The sequence below is a fragment of the Salmo salar genome, chromosome ssa18, assembly GCF_905237065.1.
Source record: "Salmo salar chromosome ssa18, Ssal_v3.1, whole genome shotgun sequence".
In the NCBI taxonomy this organism is placed as follows: domain Eukaryota; kingdom Metazoa; phylum Chordata; class Actinopteri; order Salmoniformes; family Salmonidae; genus Salmo; species Salmo salar.
In genome coordinates, this window is record NC_059459.1 from 23,863,623 (window position 1) to 23,885,987 (window position 22,365).

At 39.3% G+C, this 22,365-nt stretch overlaps 1 protein-coding gene across 1 annotated transcript in view; it reads left to right on the forward strand.

Moving 5' to 3' along the window:
• Positions 1–10,901: 10,901 nt before the first annotated feature.
• LOC106577140 (AT-rich interactive domain-containing protein 5B) overlaps positions 10,902–22,365 on the forward strand; it is a 67,287-nt gene continuing 55,823 nt past the window's right edge. Inside the window, exons 1-3 of the mRNA XM_014154904.2 lie at positions 10,902–10,976; positions 11,288–11,542; positions 18,174–18,408. Of these exons, the coding sequence (XP_014010379.1) occupies positions 10,956–10,976; positions 11,288–11,542; positions 18,174–18,408 (511 nt within the window). The 5' untranslated portion in view covers positions 10,902–10,955. The remainder of the gene's footprint in view (positions 10,977–11,287; positions 11,543–18,173; positions 18,409–22,365) is intronic.

A 22,365-nucleotide genomic window follows, 5' to 3' on the forward strand; every position in this document is an offset into this window, starting at 1 on the left:
GCAAAAAGGGTCAATGCAGAAAGTCTGGGTAGCTATTTTGTTAACTATTTAACAGACTATTTAGCAGTCTTATGACTTGAGGGTAGAAGTTGTTCAGGGTTCTGTTGGTTCCACACTTGGTGCATCAATACTGCTTGCCGTGCTGTAGAAGAGCGAAAAGTCTATGACTTGGGTGCTGGAGTCGTTGATCATTTTTAGGGCAATCCTCTGACATGTCCTGGTATAGAGGTCCTAGATGGCAGGGAGCTCGGCCCCAGTGATGTACTGGGCTGTACGCACTACCCCCTGTAGCGCCTTGCGGTCGGATGCCAAACAGTTGCCATACCAAGTGGTGATGCAGCCAGTCAAGATGCTCTCAATGGTGCAGCTGTAGAACTTTTCAAGCATCATGCCAAATCTTTTTAGCCTCCTGAGGGGGAAGAGGCATGGTGGTGCCTTCTTCACGACTGTGTTGGTGTGTGTGGATCATGATAGATCCTTCTTGATGTGGACACCGAGGAACTTGATGCTCTTGACGCATTCTACTACCGCCCCCTCGATGTGAATGGGCCGTACTCGGCCTTCCGTTTCCTGTAGTCCACGATCAGCTCCTTGGTCTTGCTGACGTTGAGGGAGAGGTTGTTGTCCTGGCACCACACTGGTGGATGTGTTATTGCCTACCCTCACCACCTGGGGGCGGCCCGTCAGGAAGTCCAGTATCCAGTTGCAGAGGGAGGTGTTCAGTCCCAGGGACCTTAGCTTAGTGATGAGCTTGGAGGGTTCTATGGTGTTGACCACTGAGCTGTAGTCAATGAACAGTATTCTCACATAGGTCTTCCTCTTGTCCAGGTGAGAAAGGGCAGTGTCGAGTGTCTGAGAGGATGTTGTTGATGTGAGCCATGACCAGCCTTTCAAAGCATTTCATGGCTACAGATGTGAGTGCTACAGGGCGATAGTCATTTAGGCAGTTTACCTTGGTGTTCCTTGGTGTTCTTGGGCACAGGGACTATGACGGTCTGTCTGCTTGAAACATGTAGATGTTGAGTGGTTGGTAAATGGGAGGTATTTCATTTAAATTCTATTGATTGTCATGTAATAGTCAGCAAAGCACTCCACAACACATTTGCCAGTTGGTTTGATGTGAATTAGTTGTGCCAGCAATAAGCTCTCTGAGGACATATTTATGAACAACATCTGTTTCTCAGGGAAGGACATCTAGATTAGAGCACACGTTTGAAAAGTATATCAACACATAATAATAAATGCCATTTAGCAGACACTTTTATCCAAAGCGAATTACAGTCATGCGTGCATACATTTGATGTATGGGTGGTCCTGGGAATTGAACCCCACTACCCTGGTGTTACAAATGCCATGCTCTACCAACTGAGCTACAAAGGACCACATGACCCTGTCATAATGATGATCCTTACAGTGAACCATCTATTCGTTTGTCTAGCTCTATATGAACTAGGTTCATGATAGATGTCCCGAAATGAACATCGTAAAGATAATAGGCTGCTTCTATATTACCTTTCTTTAAACAGCAGGGTCAAGGGTGAGCAGGTGGCATTAATGGTTTGATTGCACTGGCCTTGATCTTCTGCCTAGTCACAGGGCTCTGTTTAAACTGTATAAAGTAACACATGTCAAGCATTTGCATGGGTGAAGTTGGACATAAATGGTTAACACATGACTCATTCGTCGAGCCCTACAGCTGCATTGGCTCCAGAGTTATTGGACAAATATAATTTTCCTCAAAGCTACTCCTCAAAGCTTTTCAAATGTGGGATCTGAAATAAAGCGACAGAGAGGGGATTTGCTGTAAAGAATAGTGTTCCATGTATTCCGATCCATGTACATTTTTCCTTTACTCCTTGTTGAATCCTTATGAATTTGACAACTCTTATACTGTCAGCATTAGAAATCAAAACAAGGCTCAGGGTTGCTACTTGGCTCATGTTCCCTCACAGTAAACAGCTCACAGATGTTTAACATTGATATTAACGATCTAAATTTGCCCTCTGTTGAAAAACTGAAGCTTAGCAGGGATTATGTTCTTCTCAACCAATTAGACAGCAGTACTACCATCTAATTTAGCTTGAGTGAAGTTTACAGTGAATGGTTTTTGCATAGGTCATTAGCTGTCTCAAAATACCCTGTCACCATAGCAACTTCAAGTGAGTTCTAAATTGCCGTATAAAATGGATAAATTATTAATGCTGAGTGGTTTGCTTATGTGCTTTGTTCTGAACACTGTTTTCACATTTCCTCTGCATTTGGACTATAGCTATAATTCATAACTTGTTTCCCGATCACTGTCACTCCCTATGAAATGTACCACCTTCATTAAACCTATTACAAAAACCTTAATTGATTCTGCATAAAGACTTCCAACAGAGGTGTGACATGACTATTGAAGTTGAGGAGGCCACTCATTTTTATCACTTGTACTTTATTGAACATACTGTATAATATACACTGAGTGTACAAAACATTAAGAACACCCTCCTAATATTTTTGCCCATAGAACAGCCTTAATTTGTCAGGGCATGGACTCCTCTACAAGGCCCATGTTGACTCCAATGCTACCCACAGTTGTGTCAAGTTGGCTGGATGTCCTTTGGGTGGTAGACCATTCTTGATACACATGGGAAACTGTTAAGCCTGAAAAACCCAACAGCGTTGCAGTTCTTGACACAAACCAGTGCGCCTGGCACCTACTACCATACCCCATTCAAAGGCACTTAAATCTTTTGTCTTGCCCGTTCACTCTCTGTATGGCATACATACATAATCCATGTCTCAATTGTCTCAAGGCTTAAAAATCCTCCTTTAACATGTATCCTCCCCTTCATCTACACTGATTGAAGTGGATTTAACAAGTGACATCAATAAGGGATCATATAGTTCGTTCACCTAGATTCACCTGGTCAGTCTATGTCATGGAAAGAGCATAATGTTTTTTACTCTCAGTGTAGAAATGAAAAGACATTGAATCTTACCACCAGTGACCCCATTTAAAGTCAAATTCAAATCCCACAACCTCCCAGTTCACCAGGACTTTGGTTCTACTACTGACGATCTATACACAGTATACTGTATTATATTAGCTGCCAGAGAGTAGTAAAAATGCAAAATATATACAACTAAGGCAGCATTCAGAAGTCAACTTTGATGGTTCCTTTTAATGATGTTTTCACAGTAGAAGTCTTTGAGTCATCAGGGTCTTGTAAATTATCAATTTACCAGCAGCTGTAAATCAAGGCAACAACATTCTTCAATCATTCTCCTCTTCTAGAGTTATACACCAGATATTTGCATAATACATTATTCATTATTCCGCTAATCCCAATTTCAGATGGAGAGATACTGTGTATGGTTGGGTAGTATTCTGTAGGTAGTTAGCAAATTCAGATTTACGCAGTGCTTTCATTCCTGATGTAATTTGCATTTTATATCGCTGCAATACATCTGCAGTGATGTTAACACTTATATTCACTAGAATATGTGTTTTGTGATGCATGATTACATTCCTGTGACGCTTAATAAAACGACTCACTTGACATTATCAAACAATTCAGCTGTAATAAGGGCTGTGAATATGAAATTGCATTCTGCAGTCAATTAATTCATTATAATGGCAGCCATTCAGACCACATTTGAGAATAATTTCATCCAATGTTTGTGTTATAAATGATGATAAGTAAGATGCATTTAGACGTACGACATTGACTACGGTCCCTAATGGGGATGCAATGGCCTGTTTGAGATGTTGGGACTATAAGGTTCTATCTGATATTTGTGTCGAAAGAGATAGTCACATATAATAGATATTCATATGTCTGTGAAGTTAGATTTTTTTCTAAACTACATTTTAAGTAAAAAAAATAATAATAAAAGTTCTATCTGCAATCCAATTACAATCCTGAACAAATACAGACGGACCAATCAGAACACATGTCTTTGCCATCTCCCTCTTACATATGGTCTAGGCTAACCTAGCCAGCAATAATGACATGCAAGCAAAAAACAACACCGGCAGAAATGATGTCACATCGTTGTTCAGTGATTACGGTAATTCATCGGATGATCATTATACATTTCTTAATGTATTTGATGATGTTTTGACTCTATCTTGATAAAATAGTGTTATTCTGTCATTTATGTATTCAAATAGCTACAGTCGTCTTAAAAACTGAACATGTCTAATTCAGAAGTGTCAGACAGAACCTTATGGTTGAACCCAGATTGACATTTCAGAGCCATAAGGTTCTATCTGCTATTGCACCCCCCTAAAAAAACGGATTTACAAATCTCAGGATTTGGATACTCTGTACTTTAGGTACCATTAAAGTGAGTACCTTAATGGGTTATGAAAAAAATATTCACTACAAAACAGTTCTGAGTTCTGGGATGTGAGAACTTGGATTCTCAATATCTCAGGACTATGCTTTGCACAGATAGAACCTTATAGACCCGAGGTCACATGTTGGTGAAAATGTGGCTGGAGCGTGTCCATGTTGACTTCCGGGGGTGGATTTTAACAGAGAAATATAGTGAGCTGGATTTATATGATTAAGAAAAGTAAATGCAAGCAGAAGTAATGTATAATCTTATTATTTAGGGTAGGAAATGGTAGATTGAGTTGTTTGAATCTGTGCACTGATGCAATGTCAACCAAGGTTAAACACCTGTACAAGAAGCACAATCTATCTAAAATGGCAAAACATAATTCAACTTGATTGTGAGTGGGTTTGTGTTTGTATGTTGAAGGACTTAGTAAAAATCGATAACACACAGATGTAGCTGTCATGGGCGTCGTATGAATTGGACCAAAATGCAGCGGGTACGTGAATGCTCATTTTCTTCTTTATTAAAATAAAAATGAACACTGAACAAAAAGACCGATGAAAACAGTCTTGTCAGGTGCAATAAACACTAAACAGGAAACAACTACCCACAAATCCCATAGAAAAAACACCCCTACTAAATAGGACCTTCAATTAGAGGCAACGAGGAACAGCTGCCTCCAATTGAAGGTCAAAACAATAAACTAGACATAGAAATAGAAAACTAGAAAATAGAACATAGAAATACAAAACATAGAACACAACCGAAAACCCCCGACAACACAAAACAAACACACCCCTGCCACGTCCTGACCAAACTACAATAACAAATAACCTCTTTTACTGGTCAGGACGTGACAGTAGCAATGTACTTTGGTGGTGGATGAGACCATAAAAATATAACTAATTATATTTCTATGGATGAGACCACCCCCCTTACCCCAGTGCAAAACATGTTTAGCACTTGGAAAATGCTACAGTGAGGGGAAAAAGTATTTGATCTCCTGCTGATTTTGTACGTTTGCCAACTGACAAAGAAATGATCAGTCTATAATTTTAATGGTAGGTTTATTTGAACAGTGAGAGACAGAATAACAACAAAAAAATCCAGAAAAACACATGTCAAAAATGTTATAAAATGATTTGCATTTTAATGAGGGAAATAAGTATTTGACCCCTCTGCAAAACATGACTTAGTACTTGGTGGCAAAACCCTTGTTGGCAATCACAGAGGTCAGACGTTTCTTGTAGTTGGCCACCAGGTTTGCACACATCTCAGGAGGAATTTTGTCCCACTCCTCTTTGCAGATCTTCTCCAAGTCATTAAGGTTTCAAGGCTGATGTTTGGCAACTCAAACCTTCAGCTCCCTCCACAAATTTTCTATGGGATTAAGGTCTGGAGACTGGCTAGGCCACTCCAGGACCTTAATGTGCTTCTTCTTTGTTGCCTTGGCCATGTGTTTTGGGTCATTGTCATGCTGGAATACCCATCCACGACCCATTTTCAATGTCCTGGCTGAGGGAAGAAGGTTCTCACCCAAGATTTGACGGTACATGGCCCCGTCCATCGTCCCTTTGATGCGGTGAAGTTGTCCTGTCCCCTTAGCAGAAAAACACCCCCAAAGCATAATGATTCCACCTCCATGTTTGACGGTGGGGATGGTGTTCTTGGGGTCATAGGCAGCATTCCTCCTCCTCCAAACAGGGCGAGTTGAGTTGATGCCAAAGAACTCCATTTTGGTCTCATCTGACCACAACACTTTCACCCAGTTGTCCTCTGAATCATTCAGATGTTCATTGGCAAACTTCAGACGGACATGTATATGTGCTTTCTTGACAAGATCCTCCCATGTAGTTCTGGGCTGATTGCTCACCGTTCTCATGATCATTGCAACTCCACGAGGTGAGATCTTGCATGGAGCCCCAGGCCGAGGGAGCTGGACAGTTCTTTTGTGTTTCTTCCATTTGTGAATAATCGCACCAACTGTTGTCACCTTCTCACCAAGCTGCTTGGCGATGGTCTTGTAGCCCATTCCAGCCTTGTGTAGGTCTACACTCTTGTCCCTGACATCCTTGGAGAGCTCTTTGGTCTTGGCCATGGTGGAGAGTTTGGAATCTGATTGAATGAATGCTTCTGTGGACAGGTGTCTTTAATACAGGTAACAAACTGAGATTAGGAGCACTCCCTTTAAGAGTGTGCTCCTAATCTCAGCTCGTTACCTGTATAAAAGACACCTGGGAGCCAGAACTCTTTCTGATTGAGAGGGGGTCAAATACTTATTTCTCTCGTTAAAATGCAAATCAATTTATAACATTTTTTACATGCGTTTTTCTGGATTTTTTTGTTGTTATTCTGTCTCTCACTGTTCAAATAAACCTACCATTAAAATTATAGACTGATCATTTCTTTATCAGTGGGCAAACAAACTAAATCAGCAGGGGATCAAATACTTTTTTCCCTCACTGTAGCTATATCAATCCAATTCATCATGCTGCCCCCAAAGCAAAGGATGGGGAATATGAGACTGTATGCACAGGTCTTATATGATCGAGTAAGAAATGCTAGACCACCTCATAATGAAGGTCTTATGTGCTAAACTTAGGCTACAACGCTATTCAGGTCTCCTGTTACCTGTTCTGAATGCATCTTACTGACCCATGCCATTGTCATTTAATTATGCAAGCACAAAGCCAAGTCTATGGTTACAGCTGGAACGTGTGTGGAGGAACAAATTTGCCTGATGGATTTTTAATGATAGTCCTAAACTAAAACAGGCGCCCATTGTAAAGGGATATCTAATCAGCAGTGCATTTCTGAATGAGGCTGTGTGGAGAGGGAGATACTTATAAACAAAACTCCAATATAAACCTATTCTCACAGAGGAGACCTGTCAAATGCTATAATTTGACATTCATCACAATGCATGTAAACACAATACTATCACTATCGAGATTGATGTAAATGTACTGTATGTGATTTATGTGATGCTTATTATTAGTATAATAACAGCTACTAGCTGTCAATGATAAAAAATTTAGTGTCATGGGCATGGCCCTAAACTACCTCGCACATTCATAATTCATGAATGCAAATGTCAGCTTATTCCAACACCCAGCACAGATACAGATGCAGTAGCAGTAGCATATTCACCGTTATTGACATAAGTGATTTAAAGTTATGTTCCGATTCTGTAGGGTCCTTGAATGAAAGAGTTGTTCAATCTAAAATATATAGGTACTACAAAGACCATACAATAACTTCCCAAATGTGTAATAAAGTAGGCTATTAAATCATGTATCTTTATAAACCACTTATAAACCACTGTAAACCATGTATGTACGGTGCCATCTTATTGTAGTGAAACATGCTGAAGAAGTTACTGTGGGGTTCGGTAGCTCCCATACTCTATTCTAGAGAATACAGTGCATTCAGAAAGTATTCAGACCCCTTGACTTTTTCCACATTTTGTTACTTTACAGCCATATTCTAAAATTCATTAAAAAAATCCTCATCAATCTACACACAATACCACATAATGACAAAGCAAAAACAGGTTTTTAGAAATTTTGCACCAAAAATAATGGAAATATCACATTTACATAAGTATTCAGACCCTTTACTCGGTACTGTGGATGCGATTACAGCTTCGAAGTCTTCTTGGGTATGATGCTAAAAGCTTGGCACACCTGTATTTGGGGAGTTTCTCCCATTCTTCTCTGAATATCCTCTCAAGTTCTATCAGGTTGGATGGAGAGCGTCTCTGCACAGCTATTTTCAGGTCTCTCCAGAGATGTTCGATCGGGTTCAAGTCCGGGCTCTGGCTGGACCACTCAAGGACATGGAAATACAATGGAGGCCACTGTGTTCTCGGGGACCTTCAATGCTGCAGAATGTTTTTGGTACCATTCCCCAGATCTGTGCCTCGACACAATCCTGTCTCTACAGACAATTCCTTCGACTTCATGACTTGGATTATGCTCTGACATGCACTGTCAACTGTGGGACCTTATATAGACAGGTGTGTGCCCTTCCAAATCATGTCCAATCAATTGAATTTACCACAGGTGGACTCCAATCAAGTTGTAGAAACATCTCAAGGATGATCAATTGAAACAGGATGCACCTGAGGTCAATTTCGAGTCTCATAGCAAAGGGTCTGAATACTTATGTTTAGCATTTTTAATACATTTGCAAAAATGTCTAAGAACCTGTTTTCGCTTTGTCATTATGGGGTATTGTGTGTTGATTAATGAGGATTTATATTTTTATTTAATCAATTTTAGAATAAGGCTGTAATGTAACAAAATGTGGAAAAAGTCAAGGGATCTGAATACTTTCTGAATGCACTGTGTATACAGTATGATTGCTATCATATGTTCTGCCAGCATGGTAGAAATGTCCAAAAGTCAATGTCTCTAATGGTGATTCCACAATTCAATTATCCTCTATAACCATTAGTGTTATGTTACATTTTTTTTTAAACATTTACATTATAGTCATTTAGCAGACGCTCTTATCCAGGGTGACTTACAGGAGCAATTAGGGTTATATGCCTTGCTCAAGGGCACATCGAAAGATTTTACACCTAGTCGGCTCGTGGATTGGTTAAAAGCTATGCCACCCCTGGGCAGTGTGAATACATTAAGATTGGAATGTATCCTATTAGTAAAAGTGTTATAAGGCAGCGTTGTATCCTTCAATGTATCTTGCCTCTCAAGTCATTATTCATAACTACTGTGATTAAAGATTTACATTTATGACTAATTTCATTACAAAGCAAATCAAACTGGGAATTTGTCTTACACTGTGGTGATCACTGTTGAGTCATCTCTATTGACAACAGGCACATTCAATTACTAGATAAGGGGCAAAGTAGTCTCATTGATTGACCAGGAACTTCATTAACTTCATGTCCTCTGTCGTTAATAAAGGTCCATTGATTTTGTCATTTAAATGGGTTGGAGATTCAGGAAAGATAATAGTGAATAGTGAGACTGAGGGCATGATTCAATCTAAACCTACACTGTAGTAAAAACATACTGCAGAAAACTCACATTATGTCTTCCCAGAGAAGTTGCAACCTTTCATTGAAATCAAAAGTAGTCATAAACATGTTTATTATTGTCTAATTAACAGCAACACTTAAAAAATGAATTTTGTGTCACGGGAACAATGTAATTGTGGGTCAACAACAGTACAAGTAGGACTGCATACTGTATAATGTCAGTCATTTTATCTGTTGGTGTCTTTTTATCCACTCACTGACTAAAAGCTTTAAGTCACTTTCCCCAAATCAGTCAATTTCTGAAAAGAAATAAAGTAATGCTGATAACTGGAATGGGATCAATACGCCCTGCCTCCATAATTTCAAAGAGTTTACTGCATAAAACTGCGCTTAAAAATAGCCCTTGTCATATGTCGCTGTTGCTCTGATCTTATTCACCGCGAAGAGGGGGGAGGGGGGGGGGCAAGGGTGAATAACGAATGAAAAAAACTGTTGGCAGCTGGAGTCGATGAATGAATGACCCATTCAATCAGCAATAACCAATTCTCATGATCGTAAGTCAAATCACCATTGACAATCGTGTTAATTAACAAACTGTTCTAGTATGAGTGCCTTTAGCTACATTTGTTTGAAACTCACACAAATCGTAATAAATATCTACCTCAGTGTAAAAGAGATGAATCCCAAAATTGTTACCCCCGGTCTCTCCCTTACACAGTTCTCGGTCTAAAGGTTCAACTGATTTTAAAACCGTAGAAAAATACCAGGCATGTTTTACAAGTTTCACATCTCAAACAATAATAGTCCTCCTAATCGATTAGTGCATATCGGTCCTCAGCACAATTGAGATTAGCCTATAGCCTATGCACAGCCTGTAACCTAATAAGAGAGGCTATGCTTGTTATTTCAGTATAATGGCATGCTTCATAAATGTCCGTAGGCACTCGTGACGCTAGGATTTACCAACTCGGCCAAATTTGTCTTTGAACATTTGTCACTTATTATTTATAGGCTACTTCGTTCGAGAGCACAACCGAACGACTTTGTTCCCACATTAGACTACCTTTGAGAAAACGTTTGATAGCTTTTTTAACTAGTTCAGAGTGTTTCTTTGAGGAATCCAGAGCGAGCGCCCTTGTATCATTACTGTGAGAAATGTTCTTTCATACAAACGATCTTTACACAGGTCCTGGAAGAGATAGACATTCAAATACATTTCTTAAAAATTATAAGGTAACACAATATTTTTCTATTGCACATAACTTAAATACACTATTGAGAAATTATCAGACTGATGCACAGTGTTAATCTCATAGTTACTTTTGTCGAATTCAAATGATATTAATGGACATATGTGGTTTTCCTGATTGAAAAGGGACGGTTTTATGGGCACAATATTATCTAATGTTGATTCTTATTAGCTTAATTTATGCACAGCAACAAAAGCCATGCATTTGGTAATTTAGGAGCAACTCAATATTTTTGTAAGTGTTTAATATTATCCACAAAGAGCTTTTAAACTTAAAATAAATATAGGGTCCTTTCAGGACCTTCGGCAATCCATTCAAGCCAACAAGTTTGGAGAGCGTGTTGAGTTTAATCAATTCAGAACGTCGAGATGGAGCCTAACTCACTCAAGGTAACATTATAATCATACACCAACATATTCTATTTTCGCATGATATTAACAATATGGAGACAAACCTTTGTGTTTGCAGCTCATTTACAATTCTTTGGTGTTTTTGTTGTTTTTACATCATATTACAATAAGTAAATATATAGTTACATGGTTCTAAATCAGTCCTAAAATCAGATGCAGGTGGTATTTTGTGCGTAATTTAATGATTTGTCAAGCCAAAGTCATTGCGCATGTCGTCCCATTCAATGTTTCCACATTTTTGAATATGAATAACTCATTCATTAAGTTGCTTATTGCTATTTTCTCCACAGTGGGTAGGCTCGTCTTGCGGTTTACACGGACCATACATATTCTACAAGGCTTTTAAATTTCACCGGGACGGTAAACCAAGGATTCTGTCCCTCGGAGACTTTTTCTTCGTAAAATGTAAACCCGGAGATCCAATTTGCATAGCGGAGCTACAGCTGTTGTGGGAGGAAAGAACTACTAAGCAACTTTTATCAAGCTCAAAACTTTATTTCTTACCCGAAGATACTCCCTTGGGAAGGACAGTTAGTCATGGAGAGGTAATAACCTTCAAACATTCTGTTGATACATCGATGTGGCATTTTCTGCATTCTTTGGTCATTCGTTGTATAACGTGCATGCATTATGTGATAGCCACATTGATCCATCGCAAACTGCATAATGTGTCTGTCTATTACATTGTTATTGACTGCTTAGCCTATTTGTTCCTCATTGTGTCAACTGCTGAATGTGCAGTTCAATCGTATCCAGCTGTGCGTAATAACGCTCGTGCGCTGTATGAGGTTAATTGTATTAGGGGAAGAAAAATCCCCTACAAGTCCAACGCGTAGGCTATGTCATTTTATTTCTTCATGGTGCGTGTCAAACGGTGATATTGACTGAAATTGCGAAATGGTAAAGCATATGAGATCAAAACGCTTCGATTCAACAACACCATAAATATAATCTTTCATCATATCATATGAATGGCTGCTGAGTAAGCGCACACAACCTATTGAAGACGAGTGCTAGCACGTCTAACTTGTTCATCATTTGCATAATTTCCATGAAATCATTCGCATTCCTAACAATGTGATATCGTTGTCAGCTCAAACGTTCTGCCCTCTTATCCAGAGATTAAGATAGGTCGAAAAGACAAAGCGTTACAAAATAAGATTTACTGTAGTCTGATATGTTGCCATTGGCAATATGATTAACTGAGGTATTTTGTTAAGTGGCTAAATATGACGCCTGTATCACATTTCATAACCGCATAGAGCGACAAATATTGGTTTTGTATATTCATTTATTGTGGGGTATATAAAACAATCAAACATTTGCTATGTGCTACTGTAGCCTACACAAATAGGCAATTCTACCGAAACACATTTCACTATGCTCTGACTTGATTTTGAGGTCACATGAAATATGCCAGCGGTTGCATTTGTCATTTAGGAAGGACAAAGCCTAGTTTGTATTTGATTAGCAATGCAAACATAGAAACCGACTTTTCCCCTGCTGATGGTCCTCTTGTGTAATGCAGTAGCTATCATATTTCCTTATAGTGGACACTGCTATGAATACATGTAATTGAAACCTTTTATTTTCTTCACTCAACTAGAATCATCCAAATCCTTACTTTGCATTAGCCTTTAACACAATGTAATGACTTTGTAAATACTTTGAGTGCATGCACAGTCCATCATTAAGAAACACACTTGTGCAATAAGGGACAAGTCAGCCCCACCCCTTGAGAAGCCTGATTTGCATTGCAAAGTGGTAACATCACACACGATTGGATATCTGGACAATATTATTTGACTCCTTCCAAGATCAAAGGACAGAGTGACTCCAGAGTGTTGGCGGTTGGAAATTGATAGTTATAGCAATAGCCTAGAGCAGAGCTGAAGTAGAGTATGACACAACATACGATGACATCTAAAAGTGTGATGTTGATGCCGACGATCCCCTTAAATGTGATTTTAAACTTGATGTTCTCAGCAAATTGCCCTATAAAGATTACATTGGAATTTTACTCAAACAAGTAACTGGCTGCAGTTATTACCAGTCAGTTAATGATCTTTATTTTATGACTGCTCTAATATGCAAATCCGCTTAGCCCGAGACAGCTTTCAGTTTGTAAGATATACGTGGTAGTTATAGCCTCTGACTAATGGGTACGTGTAAGACTACTTATCTACAGCACAAATGTGCTCATGTCATGAATACAATAACAAGTCATTTTCTCAGTGGGATAAAAGGAGGTTATAAATCTCTCTGGATATCCCTTCTTGAGTTCAATGCTCAACATATTATGTCATTTCCCCTCAGGCCTGGGTATTTGTATGCTCTTTGCCCCTCCCAGTGTAGGCAGGGACAAGAGAAACCCATGTCCTACTGTGCTCATTTTGCTTTCGCTGACAACCCTTCTACTCCACCATACAGACTGACCGCATGCTATGTATAAAGGCATTGTGTTATGTGGCGCACCCATTATGATACAACCTCTATTTGCGTCTCTGCATTCTGTGGTCTGAGAACCGCTTCTTGCAAAGCAGTGACACAGTATTAAGTCTTGCCCTCAACGCCCCCCTCCGGTACATGTTGGCTCAATACGCTATCTTTTTTTGGCTCATGTTTCAAGAGAGCTTTTTTAGATAACACTTACGGCTACAACCATTTCAGTGCTGCTACAGCTAATTGCCTGGGCCTTATCGTTGTACTGCTTAAGGTACCCATCGTGGAAATAGAACATTGGCAAGTAGTCTGGTATTTCCTGTTCATACACTAATAATTTGTTATTATCTGTGATGTCACTTCTTGTTTGGCACTCTATTCCTGTAAATGACAAAGCAGTGAGGTATGAGAGCAGTGACTGCAGCAGTTGTATTGATTGCAGTAGAAAGAAATGGTGGCATCTGTCCAGAATCAGCTTTGGTTTATGGCAAATATCCATGCTTGTGGTGTTTGAGTGCTGGGGACCTGTAAATAGGGAAATCAGATTATATGTTGTTTATTTTCTTCTTCTCTGATTTTCCTGGAGGGAGTATGTTTGCAAAAGTAATTCTAGCCATAGGAATGTTTTTTTCAGTTATGTTATCTGGTAGTCCAGATATACAACCAATAGCTCAATAGAAGATTTTATATGGATTTATGTAAGATTCATACTGGTCAGTGAGCATGATACCAAGTCACCCTATTCACCCAACAATGTCAGTAATTTAGGCTGGGGTGGGGGGGTGGGGGGTGAAAACTATCCCTCCACTGCAGAACAAGCCATTAAGTCGGAAACGTTGCCCTCAAGTGAATTCCTTTTGCGTTTCGAAAATACATGTAAATTATTGTCAGGTTTTTAGGGCAGTACTGGGGATAATTTAAAATGTAATTTAAACTGAATGTCATGCACTTCAAAGTAAAAAAACACATCATTTTGGTTTGTGTTATTTCCATACACATAAATGTGTTCTTATATGCAGCTATTCTGTGATATATGTAATGATATACAGTGTTTTTTCCCTCAACACATGAAGAATTGGTGCTCTTTGGATTGGTTTACACCTTGTCATTGACAAACCACTTTAACATCAAACACATTTCCCATAATGCATGACTCTAAAGCCCCAAGCTATAGTGGATCATTATAACCTTAGAGGACTGAAACCACAGATGAGCTGTTTCCAGAGAATGTACTTAGCATATTTTTATTCTTTAGTGAATGCTCATAGCACTGCTTCAGCCTAATATGATTTAGTCTGTGGTTATACACCCCACAGTCAAAATAAGTCAAATAGTATTCAGTTCTGTGTGTGTTTAAAGTATTTTTGAAATTACACACTGTACAAAACAAAATAGTAGCTGCTTATAGTTTATGGCAGAAATCATTTATGGCCAATATCTTGCAGGCATATAAATTGTAACAACATATAACAAATATTTAACCAAGTTCTATTTTAAAATAATTTCAGTAGAATACATCAGACCCTAACCTCTCCTGTGCTCATTTTTAGATGGTTGAGTTTGTTTTGAGACACTGTATCCAAGGTCAGTGTTGAGGAGGAAAGATAATGAACTCATATTGCGTTTCACTCTCTCAGCCTAGTGCACCAAAGAGCATTGTTCATGTCACCATGTCCATTACTCAATTACTAATCTCCTTTTGGCCTAAGGAATTCCTGGGTTGACCCCCTGAGCCACCAGACTGAAACCTTCGCAGCATGACAGGGGCTGCCTGTGAGACTCTGACTCTTAACTGAAAAGCCTGTCCAACAAATGTACCGCTTTGCCCTACAATGGTGACATTTAGGAATGTCCCTTACTGTTCAAGTACTGTGGTGCTCTTTTCACAGAATGATATGGAATAATATGGATTTTATGGACATTTAGAGATCATGAAATCATAGCACAATTGTTGAATTTTAAGTCATAAAAGCACACCTTTCTACCAATTACACAGTTGACATTCTATACATGTTATATAAGCCCTCATGCATTATTTGTTGTAAAGTAAAAAAGGGTTCATATCTGCTGTACTATTTGCTGTACTATCATGAACCTGTAATAAATCACATTGTAATATTATTGCTCCATAAACCACTGAGATTGTTGTAAGCCTAGTCACAATATCAACCTTTATTTGCAGTCTGCAAAAATGATATAGCAACAACCTCTCTTGTGAATTGTTTTATTTGAAGTGTCACATCTTCCCATTGGTAGCCTACAGAGACCTCTGACCTATATGCAGCTTGGTGGTTTTATCTTCCACTTCCTTCCAATATCAGTACCTTAACTCTTTATGGTAACTCAGTGTGGGTGTTTCACAGAATTTAAATGTGTGTTGTGTTTTTGAACTCATAATATAATGTCATGACAGCTGTTGAATGACAATCACCTGTTGCACTCAAGTAAAACACATCACAAAACAGGACAGTTTGACACCCACACGTCACATACAATTCAATGATGTTTGGGAAACATGCAGTCTAAATTTTTCTTTCTGTGAGGAAACTATACAGCAGGATTTCCCAAACTAGGGGTCGCCTGATTTGAAAGTGGGGTTGCGAGAGAAATTTTGCGCTTGGTTCATAGAACCGGGGTTACGTCAGTAACCTCCGGTAGCTGCTAGATGTGGTTGTAATAAACAGAGCGGTTTCTGTTTTCTTCCTACAAATGTGGCTCTATCTTTTGAATGGTTTAAGCTACAAGATATTATGACCCCTTCACTGAAAGATCCTCAGGAACACGTATGTACATACTTTTTCCCTCTAGTTTGCCAACAAGCCGTTAGAACCGAGTGGACAAGACCAGGCACTAAATCAGACTTCTACACAGATCATACAACATTATTGCCTGATGATCTTCTGAACTTCCCAATACCTTTCTGATGTATTTCAGTCACTTCAAACCATATCGTCTTCATATTGAAATACTGTCAAAAATACTGTCAGACTGATTTGTAATAGACTGTCATAGCCCAAAGTAAATATTGGCCATTGATTACATAACTTAATTTTACATGGTTGGGTTGCAGACTTTTTTAAATATCAAAATGGGGTCGCGGGCCAGAAAAGTTTGGGAACCGCTGCTATACGGTATGTTATGAAGACACTCATTCAAGACCTAAGATGTTAACTGTAGAAAATCCATTGTGAAATCTTCTGAGTAATGTAGTATTAAATATAATGTATACTTCTATGAGTTACCAGTTTAGTATGTTTACTTAGTCAACTGTATCAAAGCACAAGAAGAATTCCAGAGGATGTTTTTGGCTGCAGGCATCACTGCTTAACAATTTCTACTTTCTGCTGTTGATTGGTACTAAAATGGAGTTCTGTTATTTAAATGTCTTCCTTTTAAAAAGAAGACAGTCATGATGCCAGCAAACAGTTTCAACCACCAACCAACCACCACTTGACAGCACATTATAGGAGTTTATATAATCATGTTTATTTACTAAGAAGACACAGATATAGGAAGCTAACCATCACAGCTTTTCTTATTTACAGCTTTGTTTTTGATTAACTCAGTTTTGTTAGCGGTGTGGAACTGGCATTGTGCAAATTTACTCTGTGTGAAACGTAATAAAGTCACTGTATGTGTGTGTGTGTGTGCGTGTGAATGCTTAAAGGGATAGTTCGAGATTTTGGCAATGAGGCCCATTATCTGCTTCCCTAGAGTCAGATGAACTCGTGGATACCATTTTTATGTCTCTGCGTGTAGTTTGAATGAAGTTGCTAACTAGCGTTAGCGCAATTGCTAACAATCGTTAGTGCAATGACAGAAAATCTTTGGGAAGTACAGTAGACTTCCAGTCATTACGTTACCGCTAGTTATGATTGGCTCGCGAAACTGTCTCTAACTTCCTTCATACTGGACGCAGATACATAAAAATGGTATCCAATATATCATCTGACTCTGGATAAGTAGACAAAGGGCTTACTTGCCAAAATCCTGAACTATCCCTTTAAAGGTTGCTTCAGGGGAGAGGTGTACAGACTGTTGCAAGGTAAACGTTAAAAAGCATGTTTCTCCAGATGGACACATCTGTCCTCCAGATTCTGCAGCTTAATAACAATCTCCTACCACTCCGGCCGGATAACAAGCCCATTACTCCTCAAAATGGAACCACATTTCAACATTTCTATGCCACAATTTTTCCATTGGAGTTGCAATTCCTCAAAAGGGATAGATCAAAAAAGTTATTTTAGTTTGCCTCAAAGGGTTGAAAGAACCAGGAACACAACTTGTTCAAGGGTTGTAGACTCTCAAGAGTATTACATTTGAACAAAAGGTTGCTTAGAAAAGTTCACCCTGGTTACCATGGCAAGCTGCAGATGTAGGATCTTAATTTGATCACAGGAGATGTAAAACTTGTAGTGTATTAGAGGTTTCAAAAGGCTTTGTAATTTCCACTTTTAAATTTCAGACTTGATTTTCCCTTTTGAAAAATGTATCAACCACTACAAAAAAGTAAATTAATTATAATATAATGATAATTCACATTCCTGTTGCTGCAAGATTATTTTCCTGCTGTAGCAAACTGGCTCAAATTAAGATCCTACGTCTGTATGACCCCATCTCTAATAGTAACTCTTATAATAGTCTTAAGATGTTGTTATGAATTGACATATCCCTGTAATTTTATTCCCTCCTGACCTCACACTCCCTACCCTCCTTCTCTTGTCTCTCTTATAGCACGAGGTCATTGCTGTGTCAGAGAAGGTGATTGTTCGGTTGGAAGACCTGGTGAAGTGGACAGTCCCAGAGTTTTCGGGATGGTCCCACGGACTGCGGGCAGCGCCTCTGAAGCCCTCTGTCCTGAGGGAGCTGGGTGCCAATGGGCGCAGAGAGGCCCTCCACAGATACAGGGAGAGCACCTTCACCAGCGGCCTCAACTTCAGAGACATCCAAAGGGAGAGGGCTCAATTGGGTGAGGACAACTGCTTTCCTGTCTCTCAAGCTATTTTGTTTGTCTGTCTATTAGTAGTCAGAATAAGTACTAGAATTCTGTCCATAACATTTCAGTTATACATGGAATTGTAACTATTTGTTAATACTTGTAAGCCTCTTATAGATGAAGGCTTTGTATAAAATAGTTACCAGTTTGGATTACACATCACTGTTAGAACCACATGAATGCACTAACACATTTATGACCAATCAAACATTTTTCATTATGCATTTATTTTTGCTCATGTTACAGTTATAATTGCATGTACATTCCTGTATAATTGCCTCAAACCTCTGGCATCCTTAATTTGTACCATTAATGTCGTTGAGGTATTTGATAGCTGCATTGTGGTATTTCACTGCTGCAGTAAAAAGAACATGAATCACAAGATATGAAGGAGGCTGATGAGTCATGCTAATCCTTGCCGATATAAAACAAGGTTTATTTAACAAAAGAAATGTGAAGGACTTAATATTCCCTTTGAAGAATTGTATGTTTTCCCCCCTTCAGATGATAGTGAAGCAGCAAAATTGTCATAGAATGTTAATGACACATTCAGAATTCTCTAACTCCAATTTCATATTTTTCTATTTGGGTTTCTCTTTTTATTCGTAGTTAACAGAATACTGACTACAGATAACTTCAACTTTTTTGCAAAAATCTCCCATTGACATCAATACAAGATATAAGGTATAGTCACACATAGTTGTATCAATTTGGGATGGGCCCCAACATCATCACCATATTCTTGGAACATTCTAGAGATACTGCTGTAATGTTTTGCAATAAATAATTTTTCCATTACCAAAGAAACATTTGACTAGAGAATGACTGAAACAAGCAACAAAATAGAGAAAAGTCCCCTTCAGAATGTGTTATTGATAGTTGTTATTGTTTGGGGGATGTGGATGATTCATAAATCCTTTAGTAGCTGGAGAGCTTGCTTGTTTTTGCCTTTGAGTGTTATATTGCCCTTGAATACACTCTATATCGTTAGATTCTAAAGAGAAAGTGGATTGGAGAATCAATAATGGCCGCTTTGTCGTTCTACAACATGAGGAATCAATAGTGTGTGTGCGCGTGTGTGTCAGTGTGTGCGTGTGTATGCATGTGTGTCAGTGCTCTATGTCTATGTGTGTGTGTGTGTGTGTAGTGATTGTGTATTAGTCATAACAGGAAATAACAGAGGGATAAAAACAGCTGTATAGATTTATTTGATGTCAGTCAGTCTCGTCACCTTCTAATATTCTCTGTGGCTGTATGATGCTAATGAGTGATGTGGCCGTTAATGACTCCATCAGGCTGTGTGTAAATGCACTTGTCCCTCCAGTGGAGTATCTCCCAGGCTGCCTGCTGAATGTGCCAGGTCAGCAGAACTCCCCTGGCAGGGCACCAGCAGCCCTAGCCCTGTGGCATGTGTTCCCACCCCTGCCAGCTTGCCGTTGTCTCTCTAACGATAAGAGAGGGATCATTCAACAAGGACACGCTATTCCAATGAGCTTTGGTTTGGATAGCAATATAGCTGTGATGAACTGATGATTGAAATTAAATATGAATTAAAGAGATATTGCAAGTGTTCATTGAGTGTCCTGCCGCTTTCCTTGTAGGTTTTGTTAGAGCTTCTGAATCGTTATTGCCCTTTTTTGGGAAATGATCATTTATAACCCAATGAGTTTCTTATTGTCGGGAAGAGCTTTCCTGCCTGCTCAGTTCTACTCATAACATGAATGATCTGTTAGCTAATTGTTGTTATAAATACGTGGATGTCCTCTCTGGATCTTGAATATCTGAGCCATTTATTCATAAAAAAACAGGATACTGCCAGAGTTACATAGAAATCAATTGTGCACTAAAGGGTAGTACAGTGTGCTATTGTTATTAAGGGAAGCATTTTTTTATGTGAGTGTATCCTAATGTTTCCTGGCAGACAGCCAATGAGAAGTACAGTGCATGGAAAGCATAAAAAATGCTCTCTACAAATGTGTCATGAATAGCAGGATCACAGTGCTATTGTTCTTCATGTGAATTATATGATGCGATATTATAGCAACTAAGCTACGTGCTCTGTTCGCAAAGGATAGGGAAACAGAGGTCTCCACTGTCATTAATTAGAGAAAGAGTGCCCTTGCCTTGCCTGCTAGCTATAGCGCCGCATCGACCAGTGATTTTTAACAGTGTGAAGCAAGTTGAGATTGCTGTTATAATTCAAGTGCCATCTTGAGGAAGAATGAACTGTTTTCAAGGCTCTCCACATTCTAGAGTGCTGAGCAATATTACACTTATCTGGACCTGCAGCTGTAAATAAACCAATTCCACCATGCCGCTTTAGCAGGGAAAGTTTACATTCATTTCCATCCATCCCTAAGAGAACTGTCCCAATTTTTGGCCTGTCGAAATTTGTTGTTCTATTCCAGTGGACTGGACAGGAAACGGAGAGATGTGTAATACAGTGAGGAATACAGAGATTGTAAGAATATAATCTGGTGTTGAATGGACCAACTGTGTTCTATCTGATCAAGATCTAATTTCTATGGAAGATAGACATAGGAGCAACCTCAATGTGTTTTTACAAGAATAACGTGATATGGGCTCTCTACCGTACAGGACATCTGGCAAAAGACATATGGCTTTAGATGTTGTCTTTTTACATTAGAGCTTTTTACATACAGTATATAACTGTGACATCAATATCTGCATCTAGCCATCTATTGTATGTTCCTACCATTTTTTTTTTTTTTTTAACCATTATTTAACCAGGTAGGCTAGTTGAGAACAAGTTCTCATTTGCAACTGCGACCTGGCCAAGATAAAGCATAGCAATTCGACACATACAACAACACAGAGTTACACATGGAATAAACAAAACATACTGTCAATAATACAGTAGAACAAAAGAAAACAAAAAGTCTATATACAGTGAGTGCAAATGAAGTAAGTTAAGGCAATAAATAGGCCATGGTGGCGAAGTAATTACAATATAGCAATTAAACACTGGAATGGTAGATGTGCAGAAGATGAATGTGCAAGTAGAGATACTGAGGTGCAAAGGAGCAAGATAAATAAATAAATACAGTATGGGGATGAGGTAGGTAGATAGATGGGCCGTTTACAGATGGGCTATGTACAGGTGCAGTGATCTGTGAGCTGCTCTGACAGCTGGTGCTTAAAGCTAGTGAGGGAGATATGAGTCTCCAGTTTCAGTTATTTTTGCAGTTCGTTCCAGTCATTGGCAGCAGAGAACTGGAAGGAAAGACGACCAAAGGAGGAATTGGCTTTGGGGGTGACCAGTGAGATATACCTGCTGGAGCGCGTGCTACGAGTGGGTGCTGCTATGGTGACCAGTGAGCTGATAGAAGGCGGGGCTTTACCTAGCAGAGACTTGTAGATAACCTGTAGCCTGTGGGTTTGGCGACGAGTATGAAGCGAGGGCCAACCAACGAGAGCGTACAGGTCGCAATGATGGGTAGTGTATGGGGCTTTGGTGACAAAACGGATGGCACTGTGATAGACTGCATCCAGATTGTTGAGTAGAGTGTTGGAGGCTATTTTATAGATGACATCACCGAAGTCGAGGATCGGTAGGATGGTCATTTTTGCGAGGGTATGTTTGGCAGCATGGGTGAAGGATGCTTTGTTGCGATATAGGAAGCCGATTCTAGATTTAATTTTGGATTGGAGATGCTTAATGTGAGTCTGGAAGGAGAGTTTACAGTCTAACCAGACACCCAGGTATTTGTAGTTGTCCATGTATTCTAAGTCAGAGCCGTCCAGAGTAGTGATGCTGGACGTGCGAGCAGGTGCGGGCAGTGATCGATTGAATAGCATGCATTTAGTTTTACTTGCGTTTAAGAGCAGTTGCGTTTAAGAGCAGGCCACGGAAGGAGAGTTGTATGGCATTTAAGCTCGTCTGGAGGTTAGTTAACACAGTGTCCAACG